The sequence below is a fragment of the Phocoena phocoena genome, chromosome 15 (genome assembly GCF_963924675.1).
Source record: "Phocoena phocoena chromosome 15, mPhoPho1.1, whole genome shotgun sequence".
Classification (NCBI taxonomy): domain Eukaryota; kingdom Metazoa; phylum Chordata; class Mammalia; order Artiodactyla; family Phocoenidae; genus Phocoena; species Phocoena phocoena.
In genome coordinates, this window is record NC_089233.1 from 16,468,963 (window position 1) to 16,483,680 (window position 14,718).

At 56.4% G+C, this 14,718-nt stretch overlaps 2 protein-coding genes across 2 annotated transcripts; one reads left to right on the forward strand and one right to left on the reverse strand.

Moving 5' to 3' along the window:
- Nucleotides 1–4,487: 4,487 nt before the first annotated feature.
- IL27 (interleukin 27) lies at nucleotides 4,488–9,519 on the forward strand. Its single transcript, XM_065892790.1, has 5 exons — nucleotides 4,488–4,619; nucleotides 6,687–6,859; nucleotides 6,944–7,042; nucleotides 7,924–8,082; nucleotides 8,975–9,519. Exons 1-5 carry the CDS (start codon nucleotides 4,589–4,591, stop codon nucleotides 9,227–9,229), a joined length of 717 nt encoding a protein of 238 aa, XP_065748862.1. The 5' UTR covers nucleotides 4,488–4,588; the 3' UTR covers nucleotides 9,230–9,519.
- Nucleotides 9,520–10,206: 687 nt separating this feature from the next.
- APOBR (apolipoprotein B receptor) lies at nucleotides 10,207–13,760 on the reverse strand. The gene is made up of 4 exons (XM_065893374.1): nucleotides 13,704–13,760; nucleotides 10,721–13,363; nucleotides 10,367–10,629; nucleotides 10,207–10,276 (listed from the first exon to the last, which is right to left on the reverse strand). The coding sequence occupies exons 1-4, from the start codon at nucleotides 13,758–13,760 to the stop codon at nucleotides 10,207–10,209; spliced, it is 3,033 nt and encodes a 1,010-aa protein (XP_065749446.1).
- Nucleotides 13,761–14,718: the final 958 nt, after the last annotated feature.

Sequence of the window (14,718 nt, forward strand, 5' to 3'; positions counted from 1 at the left end):
GCTCTAACTGTAGCCTCTTTACCCTCTTCCTCCAACTCTCCTTTGGCTTTTCTTTGCCCACTGATGACAACGATCCCAAGTATTTATTAATGACAACTAGCATTTCTTGAGAGCTTCCTTGTGGGTCAGGCCTTATACTAATACCAATAGCTAAAACCTACGGTCTTACCACGTGCCAGCCCCTGTTCCAAGCACTTTATAAACAATAGCTCATTGAATCCTCTAAACAGTCTTATGAGTTTGGATTATTTTTCTCATGTTATAGATGATGAACCTAGGCACAGAGAGGTTAGTTAACTTGTGTAAGATCACACAGCTACTCAGTGGCAGTGCCAGTCATTTATATGCATAATCATCACAGCTGTCCTATCTGGCTGGTAGGAGTAGCGTCCCCTGCCGGGTAGAGGAGCCAAGCACAGGGAGGTTTCCTGCCTTGACCAAGGTCACCCTGGGAAATGCTGGAGCTGTGAAAGGTCTGTCTGACTCCCCAGTGGGGCCCTGACCCTTGAAGCCCTGTACCTTCCCAATTTTGCCTTCACATCTGGGCTGAGAGGTGGGCAGGGCTGGGATCGCAGGCCTCATTTTCCAGATGGGGAAACTGAAGCCCAGTGTGCTTAGGCAGAGCAGAGCCGGGACTTGCACCGGGACTTTTCCCCCCCAGGCTGGTGTTTTTTTTCTCTGCAGCCCTGCCTCAGGAACTGTCTTCCTGGCACTCAACAGACCTGGCTTCCCACCTTCTCCTCACACCCTGCATAGCTCAGTCTTCCTGCCCCTGCATTCCTGTGTCATTTACATAGAACACCCAGCGATGAACATCTAGTCCCTGGCAAGGTGCCCCCTGCACTCCCTTGCTCTCAGCCCTCCGCGCACCGCACGTGCCTGCCTGGCTTTGAGAGTGCGGTGGTGGGGGGGGCGGGTAGGAAAAAAGAAGTGAGACCGAGTGTGAGAAACCCTTTTCCCCTTCCAGGCTCCTCCCGCCCTGCCCCTGCAACCCCAGGGTCAGTAGTCCCATAAGAGACGCTGTATTTAGAGGAGGCCCCCAAGGTGGGTGGAAGGGGGTGGGGCACCCAAGCTGCCTTGCTGCGGCCTTGAGTGCACGCTGCAGAATAAACCCTAGGTGTGGTGTGCAGCAGGGCGCATGCGTACAATGGGTCCAGGGATTAGGGCTGGGATGCGGGGCTTTATTCACCTCTACTCTCCTGGGAGCGGGTGGGAGCTGTGCCTAGCCTCAGGGACCTCATCACTCGTGTTTGGGAGACTCGGAGGTGTGGCCCCAGCTCCAGCCTGGCCTCACCTCCCCCCAGCCTTCCCACCTTCACTGAAGCCCATCTTAGTTTCACCGAGGGGTTAGATCTGGAAGCTGAGATCATTGGGGCCCAGGGATTCCCCTCGCCAGCCCAAGCTGAAAATGAGGGACTGGAGTTCCAGTCTTCATTCTGTCACTGATCTGCTGTGTGACCTTGAACAAGACTTCCCCTCCCTGATTCCATCCTGATGTCACATCTGAGGCTTCTAACTTCTGCTTCCTGAACTCAGGACTCCCATGCAACCCCATGGAGTGCCCCACACGGCCAGAGCTGTAACAGGGCTTGGAAAAGAATCAGAAAAATTGGTGGATGGTTCCTCTCTCTCTCTCTTTTTTTAATCATCTGGGTTTTAATTTCCCTATGTAATAATAGTGGCAGCATTTGAAAATTGTGATCACTTTCCAATGAGGAAACTGAGGTCCAGAGTAGGCTAGTGACTCACGTGAGGTCACCAGAAGGGCTAGCTGCACACCGGAGTCTACAGCCCTTTCCAGCAGTTCTCATCCCTCACCACATCCCTTCCATTTCCTGCTGGCCCCAACCCAAGCCTCAGCCTACTAGCAAAGATCCACTTGTGGAAACAGGCCCAGGGGGGCAGAGATGGGCCAGGCCCATCCTCTAAGGATATGGACAGAGGCTGGCACTGCCCTCATTGACCCTCTGGCTTTTTGCCAAGGATCTAAGATCGTCAACCCACAGCCATGCAAAGCAGCCCAGGTGCCTCCTTACCCCCCTCAGCACCTGACTGAAGCCTTGGACAGACTGGGAGAAAGCTGACTGTGAGACTTCAGGACTCTGGCTGCTCCCAGACCTGCTGTTCCATCCAGGCAATTTACAGCTCACCAGCCATGAGCAGAACCTGGATTAGACACTTGTGGCAGAATATAGATTTGTTCAATGATTTATTGAGAACCTGCTGTTGTTAGCTACTGGGGATACATCAGATCACAGAACAGGCAAAAATTCCCATCTTTGTGGAACGCATATTCTAGCGCATGGAGACAGACCAAAAAAAAAAAAAAAGAGAGAGAGAGAGAGAAAGAAAATGTTCAATATCTAAAAAAGTTTGATATCTAAAATGCTATGTAGAAAAATAATGCAGGGAAGGGGATAGAGAGTTCCAGGGGCAGGGCTGCCCTTTTTCAGGGTAGTCAGTGAAGACCCCATTTATAAAGGAGATATTTGAGCAGAGTAATAAGGAGAGAGTGAGCTTTGCAGATATGAAGAAGAGTGTCCTAGGCAGAAGAAACAGCAAGAGCAAAGGCCCTGAGGCAGGAGCATGGCTGGAAAAGTATGAGTGAGGATAGAGTAGGCAAGATAAAGAAATGTGAAATGTCCATTGGAGACAAGATTTATGGCAGGAAGGGATGAGCCACTCAGGGGAGAAAGCCCATGCCAAGGGGTCTGGGCACAGAGAAGGCTGGGGAAAGAGAACTCTGGAGAAAGCAGTGAGGGCATTCTAGGCAGGGAGACCAGCTTGTGCAAAGGCAAAGAAGCAGTTGGTGCAGCAGGGAGAGGGCTGAGGCACGAGGCTGGAGGAGTCAGCTGCAGCCAGACCGAGAAGGGCTGAGAAGCAGCAAGGGCTGGGAGGTCTCTGAGAAGGTTGGGAAGGCCAGGAGGTTGTAGTCAGAGAGTGGGAGATGGGGTTCAAAGTTTGAAAGGTAAAGCAGTTCTGGATGATGGCAAAGAGTCAGGAGCGGCTGTGGTTGGAGGGGTGAGTGGGTGGCCGTGCCTCCTGGACAATGGCAGGACTTGGGGATGTGAGGAAGACCAGCCAGGGCCTCTGCCTGTCCTCACCATCAGTCTGAAGATGGATGGGACCCCCCAGTGAGGAGCACCAGCTGCATGGCATGTGGGGGAATGGGCTGCCACCACTGGGGGGCACTGTAACGGAAACTGGTCTGGGCTAGGCAGGTGCCAGCCGCTCTTCCTTTTCCTTCTCCTCCTGCAGCCCTCTGGGATTGCTCCCCCGCTGGTGCTGGTACTTCCCTGGCAGTTGCTCCCAGGCGGCCCTGCCCAGGCACAGCTGAGGAGGTAGGGTATAGGAAGGGGAAGCCCCCTTGGTTTCTGTCTCACAGCAGGGACCCAGCAGGGAAACCCCATGGGTCCTAAAAGGAAAGTGGCAGCAGTGGGCTTGGGGGAAGACCAAGAAACCCCCATCTTCTCCCTGAAGATGGGAAATCCAGGGTGGGGCTGAGGGCGGGGCTGTGCTGGAAGGAAGATCTGTAACCAGCCCTGACGGCCCCTGACAGCCGTCTACAGAGCAGAAACACCAGAACTATCCTGGGACCTGGCTGAGCCCTGATCCTGACCTCACAGAACCCCAACCTGGCCACAGACTGAGCCCTGACCCTGGTCATCAACTGAGCTCTCATCCCAGCCCAAGCCTGAGTCCTGACCTGAGTCACAGGCTCAGTCGGAACCTTGGCCGCAGACTGAGGTCTGTGCCCCATTTGGATTGAGCTCTAAGCCCAATCCTAACTGGCCCCTTGCAGAGGCCCCAGGTCATTGATAGCTCTGACCCCAAACACAGGCAGAGGCAGGATGTTGGTCCCAGACAAAGCTCTGAGTCCAGCCCTAGACCAAGTCCTGATCATAGTTATAGACTGAACGCTAATCCTAGGTCTGCCTCTGGCTGAAGTCTGAGCTTGGCCCTGAACGAACGTGTTCTCATCATCCAGCCCTGACCCTGACTATAGACTGAACTCTGACTCTGCCCAGACTGAGACCCCATGGCCTCACACAAAACCCCATCCCAGCTACCCACTGAGCCCTGACTTCCCTGGCACTCCCTCCCTCAGCCATCTGGTAAACCAGAAGAGAGTAAGGATGACTCAAAACCCCAAGTCCCCTCTAATGGGCAATCCCCTTACCTGGCCATCCGTCTTTTGAAGGACAGTGAGCTGGTGATGGCACTAGGATGATGATGACAAGGAAGACAAACAGGAGGGGGTTAGAGTCTCTGGGATCTAGCAGCAAGCAGAGCAGGGTGGCTCACCCAAGAGTGGGGAAGTGAGGGCAGGGCTGGACCTGGTAGAGCAGCAGGGAGTCAGGAGCTGCGATTGACCGAAACCCCAGCTTCCCACCACCCTCACTGCACCTCCCACCCCCTCTGGGAAGGGAAATTACATTTCCCCATTTTAGCAAGGGGTGGTGAGAGGGAAGACTGAGTGAACACAAAGCCGAAAGTACAAGCAGGACGGAAAGTGAAACCGGGCGCAGCCCCCAGTATAAGACTCCCCCTGCCCGGGAGATGGCTGTCCAAAGAGGCTGGCCCCACCATGGGCCAGACGGCAGGCGACCTTGGCTGGCGTGAGTTTGAGGCCAGGGCTGGGGCAGAGGGGTGGGGGGTTTGGCTGAGACTGGGCAGAGGACGGGTGAACTTGCCTGCTGTGGATGGGCGCCAAGGGCTGAGGTGCTACTATGTGGGCAAGACTAAGGATACAGGATACAGCTGACTGGAGGATGGGAGTGAGCCAGGCATAAACTGGGGAGAGGGGATGGGGCAGAGGGGTAGTGATCAAGCCAGGGCTGGGCAGAGGATGGGGCAGGGCAGGTTGGCTGGCATGAATGGGGGGACAGCGTTCTGCAGAAGAGTGGAAGTTTGGTGAGGGCTGGGCTGAGGATGGGAAGACGACTGGCATGAATGGGGAGAGTCGGGCGGGCGCTTTGACCAGGATCAGGACCAGGCGCATAGATGAAGCGTTTATTTGGGGTGAATGAGCAGGGGCCAATCAGCTTGGCTGAGAACTGGGTCTGGCTAGAGGAAGAACAGCCGGAGCAGGGGGCTGGGGCCAAGGAGTCAGCAGCCTAACTGGGTCAAGGGTCTGGAGTTTGAAGATTGGGAGGAGGTCCAAGCTACAGATGGTGGCTGAAGAGCTCAGAGGCTGGAAAGGGAGCTCTAGACAGAGGAGCCGATGGTAGGGTCAGGGTAGGGACCAAGGGCTGAAAGACGGGGACAGAACCTTCAAAGGCCGGGCGAAGGCCCCAGGATTGGCTGCAGAGGGGAAGGAGAAACCAAGGGAAGGGTCTGGGGGCTCCAGAGCTCAGGCAGAAAGCAGGGGGTCAGTAAGAGACGGCACAGCTCAGTTCTGGGTGGGCACTATCCACCAGGGCCTCGGGGTGCCCACCCATAGAGCTAGGAAGAACCCCAGTCTGCCTTAAGTCTCCAGGGTGCCAGAGCGGCCCCCAAGCCAGGGAGCCTGAATGCTACAGATTGCAGGCATGACCCACCACCTGTGTTAAGTCCATGGGGGTAGTGGAAGCGCCCAGAATCTCCCCTTAGTCTTCACTGAGAGTACATTTCGAGGAGCAGAGCCCAGGGCCTAGAGATCAAGGATGGATAGGAAAGAGGCATGGAGAGAAGGGGGGGCAGGAATAGACTTCAACTTAGTGACCAGTTTTGGTTTGGGTTTCGAGAAGAATTGTGTAACTCCCTAGTGATTGCTAGATTTCCTCTCCCTGAAGAAGAAACTGCCCTCTTCCCAGAGCTCCAGCCCCACTGCCCCTCTTCCTTCTTTCCAGGAAATGCAGGGCAGGAAGCACTTTAAGAAATCAGCCAGTCTGACTCCCCCATTTTACAGATGGGAGCCTGAGGCACAGAGATAAGACATGACTTGTTCAAGGGAAGAACCCAAGTGAGAAACAGAGGTTCAGCCTCCCATTCCAGACCCTCGTCCCTCTCCTGGCACCCCGTGCTCCTCCCACCCTGCAGAGTGATCTACCTGCCTTGGGGGAGGCTGGACCAATCTGTCCTTCCGACTCCCTGGGATAGAGCCTCAGCAACATCAGCCCACCCCTGGGGCCCTGGTTCAGGTCATCAGAGCCGCCTGGCTGAGCCTGGGGAATCCTTGGCAGAACAGACCGTGCCCACGCCAGGGGAGGTGGCAGTCTCCTCTGAGTTCCCTGGGGAAGCATGCAGGCTCTGCATTTGGGCAGATCTGGAATCCAGTCCTGGTCCCCTCACCCTCTGGCTATGTGCCCTTGGGCAAGTCAAGCTTACTGAGCCTCACTTTCCCCATCTGCAAAATAGGGAGAATAATAGCACCCGGGCTGCCACATACCCTCGTGCAGTTTGTTCACTGAGAAAGACACTTGGCCAAGGGAGATAGTGGGGTTCGAGATGCAGCCCGAGATCTGCTCGCAAAGGCGGGCACTCTGTGCAAGACTGTGTCTGCCTGGGGGAAGGGGCACTTCCTTTCACTGTACAGAGAGGCCATACGGTGTCTCAACAGCTTGTTAGTGGTTTTGAGGGGTCAGTGAGATGACACACAGAGCGTGCCTGTAGCACAGGCTCAGAAAAGGCACGGTCCCTTCCCTTTCCTGAGTTCTTTTCCAGCTCTTCCCCTCACCTTGCCCGCCCCCTCCTTATTGCTCCAGGGCTCAGCCTTTTGCTACTCTCCTTGCTCCTGGCTCGAGCTGGTGTCTGGGGATTCCCGAGGCCCCCAGGGAGGCCCCTCCGGAGCCTGCAGGAGTTGCAGAGGGAGTTCAAGGTCAGCCTGCATCTCTCCAGGAAGCTGCTCTCCGAGGTTCGGGTCCAGGCCCGTGACTTTGTGAGTCTCCCTAATGCAGCTGGCTCTGGGGATGGGAAGATCCCCAATCCCCTCGGGCCCCCACTAAAAGACCTTGCCCCATAGGCTGAATCTCACCTGCCAGGAGTGAACCTGGACCTTCTGCCCCTGGGAGAGCAGCTCCGCAACGTTTCCCTGACCTTCCAGGCCTGGCGTGGCCTCTCTGTGAGTGGCGGACTGGCGGGGTGGCACAGGCAAACTGGCAATAAGGCTGGGTTGGGGGGATGGAGATAAAGTTGGGGATTGAATTGAAGATGGATTTGCGGATAAATTGAGGGAGAGAATCTGGATGAGGCTGGGTAGGTCACTGAATATAAAGATGAGGCTGGAATAAAGAAATGGCGTTAGGAAGAAGGTAAGAATGAAGCTGAGCAAGGAAAGATGTGGGGATGGGAACAGAATGGGGTTGGGGTTAGAGGTTAGTATGGAGGAGGCGTGGAGCTGGTGTTACGAGTGAGAATGGTAAGAGGTTAGGGATGGGAAGAAGGTTGGGGATGAGAGTGAAAATGAAGTGGGGGATAGAGAAAGAATGGGGATCACTGGTGAGGATGGGAATGGAATGGGGTTGGGTAGAGTTGGAGATGGGATGGAGAGATGGTGACATTGAGGCTGGACACAAGAAAGAGGGCTGGAATTGGGATAAGCATGGGAACAAGGATGGGAAAGAAGTTGAAGACAGAATGAAAACAAGTGAGGAGATGGAGATGGGGTGGGGCGGTAGAGAAGGGAATGGAATGGGGTTGTGGGTAGAGAGTGACAGAAGGATGGAGATGGGGTTGGGGGTTAGAGATGACCTCGGGTGTGACTGAAAATGAGGTTGGAAAAGGATATAGGATAGAGATCAGACACAGTGGAGATGGGAATGGTGATGAACATAGGAAGGGAGTAGGGATGGAGATGTGGTTAAGGATGAGAATAGATATGGGTACGGAATGGGGATTGGAGTTCATGCTGGGAATGGGACCCAAATACAGATGAGGTTGGGTTTGAAGTGGGTCATCCTTGGCCTGAAGGTCTTTCCTGATGCCTTCCCTCCCCTTCCACAGGACCCAGAAAGACTCCGCTTCCTCTCCATGACACTTCACCCCTTCCATACCCTGTTGGGAGGGCTGGGGAGCCAGGGGTTCTGGACCAGTTCAGAGAGGTTGCAGCTGTGGGCCATGAGGCTGGATCTCCGAGATTTGCAGCAGCATCTCCGCTTCCAGGTAGAGTGCCCACCCACCCTCCTCGACCCCCAGAGACGAACACTCAAAATTGAGGCTCATTGGTTCCCTTTGAAAACACCCCCTGCCCAGAGGTAGGATAAGTCTGGAAGGAGATGCTCCAGATCCTCTGAGTGTGTGTGTGTGTGTGTGTGTGTGTGTGTGTGTGTGTGTGTGTAGGTGTACCAGGTCCTACCTCTGCCCCCTGAACCTCTGCCTTCTCTTGGGGTCTTGGTCTTGAATGAGAGAAGCCAGGACAGCATCTGGCATCAGCAGGCCCTACAGCAAACAAAGTATGTTCCCTTCTCCCTCATCCTCTGACATCACCAGATTCTCCTGAACATTTCAAAGGGAAATAGGAATTTTACCCTTAATAAAAGAATAGAAAATGAAAGCATAAAAACTAACCATATCACCTTTCTGCCCATTTCTGATCTTAAGACGACGCTTAAGAGAGGAACTTCCAGTTCCCTGGTGGCCTAGTGGTTAGGACTCCAGGCTTTCACTGCCAGGGACCAGGTTCTATCCCTGGTAGGGGAACATCCTGAAAGCCCCATGGCACAGCAAAAAAAAAAAAAAAAAAAAAAAAAAAAAGAGAGAGAGAGAAAGAGAGGACCTTCCAGAGTCCCCAGTCCCCCAGGCAATCCTGGATGAGTGAGAGCCAGTTCCATGAGCACCATCTTGCTCTGTGACTTCCATTTATTTGAACCAAAAACAAAATCAGGCAGCTCACATGAAACGATGACATAATGAGGATGCGAAGTAGGGGTTGTCCAGGGAAACCATGCCCTTGTGGTCTCTGATGTCACTCTGCACCACTGGGCACATAAAGAAACAAGGATTCATTCGGGGTCTCAGGCGGGCCATTCTCTGACCCATGGGTCTCTCCCCACAGGTGCTGGCTGCAGGATTCAACCTCCCTGAGGAGGAGGAGGAGAATGAGGAGGGGGAGGGGCTGCTCCCAGGGGCTCTGGGCAGTCCCTTGCAGATGTCAGCCCAGGTGTCCTGGCCCTGGCTCCTCTACACCTACCAGTCGCTACACTCCTTGGAAATTGTCTTGTCTCGGGCGGTGAGGGACCTGCTGCTGCTTTCCCAGGCTGGGAACCCAGCCCAGGCCTTGGGGTTCCCCACACCCAGCTCCCAGCCCTGATGGACGGTGACTTCTTAGCCCCTTCCCTCCACCCATCAGGACTTGAGGACTGGAGTCTGGGCCAGCAGACAGGCTCCGGCTCATCTGCCTTAGACAAGGCACGACTCCACTGTTCTCCCGCCCCAGACCCTATCCAATAACTTAAGGCCCCTCCAGTCCTTGCCAGATATTTATTTCTTAGATATTTATTTATTGTTTAGAAAAATGATTTATTTATTGTTTCGGGGACCTGCTAGTCATCCTCAGACTAGGCTGCCACACTGGGTGCCTAATAAAGCACTCTCACCCTCTCTCTGCCTCGGCTTCTTTTCAGAGAAGGGGTCCTGACATGCAAAGGGGCCCTGGAACAGAGTCTGCAGCTTCTGGTTACCCTGGACTCCTCTCTGATCTTACATTTTTGGGGTTCCTGGCCTACCTTCCCCCACTCTGGCTTGTTCAGCTGGTGGCTGCCGTAGTAACCAGCAGAGTTCTGAGACTGAGCTCCCACTTTGGAAGCTCAAGGCAGCTGGTCTGCTTCTCTTTGGTTGCAAATGGAGCGCCACCGGCCCTCCTGACCTCTTCCTCCAGGCCGGCTTCAACCCCAGAGGTTTGCATTAGTCCTACACAGCTCTCCAGGGCCTGGTGGGGGGTTGAGAATGGGGGGGGGGGGCGTCGAGGAGTGGGCGCAGTAGAGAGGGAAGGCTGTGGGGAGAACTGTCTCTGTCCTCGCTCAGTCCTCCAAGCAGCTGAGACAGGTTGGGGAGGTAGACAAGGCAGGCCATCAGAGAGAAATGACCCCAGCGGGGCAGTGGTCCACCAGCCCCACTGGAGAGTCAGACTCCTTAAGTTCATGGTTCTCACAGACATCTGGTTCTGTCTGCTCCGTGAATGACACACCAAGAAACTAAGGCCCAGAGGGTGGAAAGGATGCGTCCAAAGCGGCAGAGGGAGTCAGGCTGAGCAGCGTTCAACCCAGCCTTCTGAGCCTCACGTCCCAGTCACTGGGGCTTTGGCTGGCCCAACCTGGCTCGCAGCTCCTGCATCATGCCAGGGTGTGCCAGGCCAAACCTGCAGACGGAAGACAGGCCGTGGGAGCTGGTGTCCAGATGCCGTCAGCCTCCTCCCCATCCCAGGCCGGTCACCTCCCCCTGTGCTTACCTCTGTCCCAGGGGCCCTCTGGATGGCAATGGAGTCCCTTCAGGGCTGGAGGAGCTTGGCTCCGGGGCGTGCTCTGGCTCGAGAAGTCTCTGTTCGGGGGCTACCAGCTCTTCCTCCGGTGGGGGGCTGGGAGGCTCCTGCGGTTGCTCAGGGGCGGGGTGCCGTCGGAAAGAGGGCCGGGAGCGGCGCTGTGAGGAGCTGCGGGAGAGGAGGGCTCGGCTCCTCGGGACAGAGACGTCCAGGAGAGCCCCGGGGAGCAAGGCCTACGGGGAAGAGGGCACGGGGTACCACAGGGCCGGCTTCAGCTTCGAGATTCTGCTCTGTCCAGCCCAGGACCCTACCTGGAGCCCTCACCTCACTCCAGCTGCTGTGAGCATCCCTGCATTGTCCAGGCTCAGCCTCTGCGGGGTCCTGGTTGGTTGACTGGTCCTCTTGGCCCTGGACGTCCTCCAGGCCTTCTGGATCAATCTCCTCAGCCTCTGCCTTTTGGTCTCCAGTCACCTCGATATCCTCCACCACAAGGGGCCTTTGTGCCTCTTCCTCGGGGTGCTTGTCCCCGTGCTGCCCCTCACTGCTTTGCCCCTGCTCTGTCGCTTGCCATCCTCCAGCCTCTTCTTCCCACAGTGTGTGCCCTCCTGGGAGGCCCTCTACCCTCACCACCTGGGAGCCCGAGGTAACGCCATCCATCCCCCAGCTTCCTTCTGCTACTGCGGATTCCTCCACCTCAGCCTGCTGTCCCCCGGGCTCACCCTCCCGAGTGGCCTCAGAAGCCTCTGCTTGGCCACCTCTGCCAGGTGCCTCCTCCTCTGCTGAGCCCTCCAGGCCAAACTCCTGCCCACCTGTTTTCTCCCCCTCTGCAGCCACTACCAGGTCCTCACCTCCACCGGCTTCCTCTCTCCCTTCTGAATCCCAGTCTCTCCCGAACGCTTCCTCAGCCTCTCTGCCGGGCCTGTCCCTAGTCCCAGGAGCCCTTCCATCCAGAGCTGCCTTATCCTCCACGATCTCGGTAGCCGAAGAATTTGTCTCCATGTCATTGCTGTCCTGGAGACTCAGAGGCTCTGCCTCCAGCCTCCAGCCTCGCCTGGATGTTCTGTCTGCCCCCCAGGGCACGGCGGCCTCCACCTCCTCCTCCTTGGTCTCTGTGGCGTCTGACTCTCCCAATGACTGGACGGTCCCTGCTTCTGCTCCCTGCCTTCCACCCAGCTCCTGGTTCTCTGCTCCAGGGGCCTCCCCCTCCTCTGCTCCACACCAGGCTTCCTTTACTTTCATCCACTCCCCGCCTGCCTCTGGGACCTCTGGTCGTGCAGACTCTCGGCCTCCTTCAGCCTCCGCCACCGGTGCCTGGCCTCCTGTAGCCTCCTCCTTCCCCTCTTCAGCATCTGCTTTTTCCTCCTGGGTGTTCCCTCTCTCCACATCCCTTCTTCTGTCTTCCCAGGCTTCCACCACAGAGCTGTGAGGTTCTACATACCCCACGTTCCTGGGATATTCCTCCAGGCTCCTCTCTGTCTCCTCTCTGCTCAGGGCTGGAACGCTGCAGAGTTCTTCCTTACATGCCTGCCCTTCCTCAAGTTGCTCTGTGGGGGTCTGGGGGCCTCCCACCAGCTCAGGTTCTTGGCCTTCAGTGACCCTGTGCTCAAGGCCACCCCACCCCACCTCCAGTGCTTCTCCCCTGGCCTGAGCCTCTTCCTCACCACTCTCTCCGCTGAACTCCTTCTTGGGCCTGGCCTCTGGCGTTGCCTCCAAGTCAACATCACCTTCAGCCTCATTTGCTGCTTTGTCCTGGAGGAGCTCAGCCACCGCAGCCCAGCAACTCTTCTGCTGTTGCTCGGCGTCCTCTGCCTGCACCCCCTCCTTGAGACTGGTTTGAGCAGCCCTGATCTCTGAGTCTTGCCTCTCCACAGCCTCTCCCTCAGCCTGATCTGCCTGGCCCTCAAAGCCCTCCCCTCCCTCCGCCTCTGACTCCTGACCTTCCTCAGCTTCCCTCTCTGCTGCCTGGTCCTCGGCCGCTTCTTCCACTCTCTCGGTTCCCAGGGCCTGGGTCTGTTTGGGGAAGAGGCTCACTTCAGCCTCTCTATTCTCATCTACCTCCTCCTCCTCCTGGCCTCCCTTGGAGGTCTCCTCTAGGGCCCAGACTCTCCCAGTACCCTCTGGGATCCTTTCTCCTGGGATTGCCCCATGTTCAGTCTCCCCAACCCCTGGGAGGTCAGCCTGCTCCCTGCCTGAGGTTTCCCTGTCCTCAGATTCTGCCCCTGGCTCCTGTGTCCCCTGTGCCCTTGTGCTTCGGCCACCCCTCACCACTACCACCTCTTCTTCCCTCCCAGCCCCTTTGGCCCCAGGCCCCTGGATCTCCTCTGCAGCTGTCTCATCAACCCCCTGCTCTGATTCCTTTCTGCCCTCTGCCACCTTTTGCCCGTCAACACTCGCCGTCCGCTCAAGCTCCTTGTGCCAGGTCCCCTCTGACTCCGCCCCTCCAGCCACCCCTGGCTCTGTTGCCCTGACCTCTTCCTCCTCCTCCTCCCGTTCCCAGGTTCTCAGTGTCTCCTCTCTCTTCACTTCCTGCTCATCGGGCTGCTGACTCTCCTGGGCTTGGCTACTCCTGTCTCGACCAGCCTCAGACCCTGCCTCAGATTTCCTTCTGGGCTCCAGGGGGATACTTGAATGCTGGCATCTAGTGGCCGTGGCTGCCTCCCAGGCCCCAGTGTCCTGCCTATCTGCTTGAGACCCATGGGAGCTGCCTTGTCCCCCACCCCAGGTCTGTTCTGTAGCTGAGCTTTCCTCCTGGCATCTTCCAGCCTCCCCAGGCCCTCTCAGCCCTCCATCCCCCTTGCTTTGGCTGCCTCCGAGGCCCTCCACGGCCTCCTGGGCTTCCTCCTCTACCTTCCCCCCAAGGCTCCTTGCAGCCACCTCCCGCAGTTCCTCAGCCGCACACGCCTCCCTCCTCTCTGCAGTGGGGACATCATCTCCCGTAAGGTAGGAGACAAAGGTGCTGAAAGACTCCTAGAAGAAAAGACGGATGGGGACAAAGGTATTAAGAGGAAGCCCAGCCCTCTCCCTCGGGGCCCTGGGCCAGAGGGACTCGGGAGAAGGAAGAGGGCTTCTAGGATCTAGGAGGAGGAGGGGGACAGAATCTGCAGAAGGAGCAGGAAACGGCCTAGATTAGAGGTGTGTGGATGTGTTTGTGGAGATGAGGGGATTGAAATCCAGAGAAGATCGGGCTAGCAGGCTGCCTGATTGTGGGGAAGGAATCTTGAGTCTGAGGAGAAGCTCAAAGGGAGAAGGGAAGGTGAGGCCCCAGGGAGCAGGGTGAAAATCTCTGGCCTCTCTTTGCCCCTCTCACCAGTGCCCCCCTCAAGGCCTGATGCAGCCCAGGGAGATGTAGCCGGAGGAAATCCATCCTGTCTGTCTCTGTCTGTGTGTCCAGAAAGCTGACAATGATTGTCCCCACCCACCAAGCCAGTCTTCCCCAGGACCCAAGACACTTCCTCTTCCCCTGTCTCTCCCTGACGCATCCCCACCCCGAGCCCTGCCCACCTTCCGCAATGCCCACAGCTGCTTCCAGCCCAGGCTGGGAAGTGGGTGTATATCACACAGGGGACTCAGGTGGTGTACATTCGGAGCTAAAGGGCAAGGGAGGAGGACCGAAAGGAAAAAGCGGGAGCAGGAGACCTCAGAATTGGGGAGGGGGGAGGGGGCATGTGGCAACTGCAGCTCAAGTGACTCAGGTCTTGTATTTACACCTCAGCCGTTTCCGTCTCCCCCAAAAGCCACAACCTCTCTGTGAGAGGAAGCTGGGGTTTGTGGTTCCTGTTTTGCCTGGGGACAAGGAGTAGGAATGAGGAGGGAGCTGGTAAGAGCTCTGGCTTCTCATTTCAGGGTCATTAATGCTTCCCCAAGAGGAAGAAGGGGCTGGATTGGTGGCTCCAATGCCCATTCCCTCACCTGTAGTCATTCTTGCGAAACGAAACTTGGCTAAACTTTGTGCTGTGGTTATTCACATCTACCTCCCAGCCTCCTTTGAGTTCCTTGAAGGTGGAGGCCACGTATGACACGTTGCTGAATTTCTAGAGCCCTGCATGGGTAGTAGGATCCCATTTTTCATTGGTTGAGTGATCTGGGAAGCAGACCAAAGGGGGTACATTTCAAACAGCAGTCTGAGGGCCTGGTGGTGAGAAAGAGCTGGGAGAGGTGGGCACTGACTGTTGGAAGCCCACAAGAGAGATTACCAGGGGAAAGACGTGATGAAGAAAATTCAGGATGTTGCTTTACCACCTAGAGGAAGGTAAGAGAATAATCGCTCCTTATTTGGGACTTTGTGAAGTGACCTTAATCGACACCTTTTCCTTGGGTCCCCT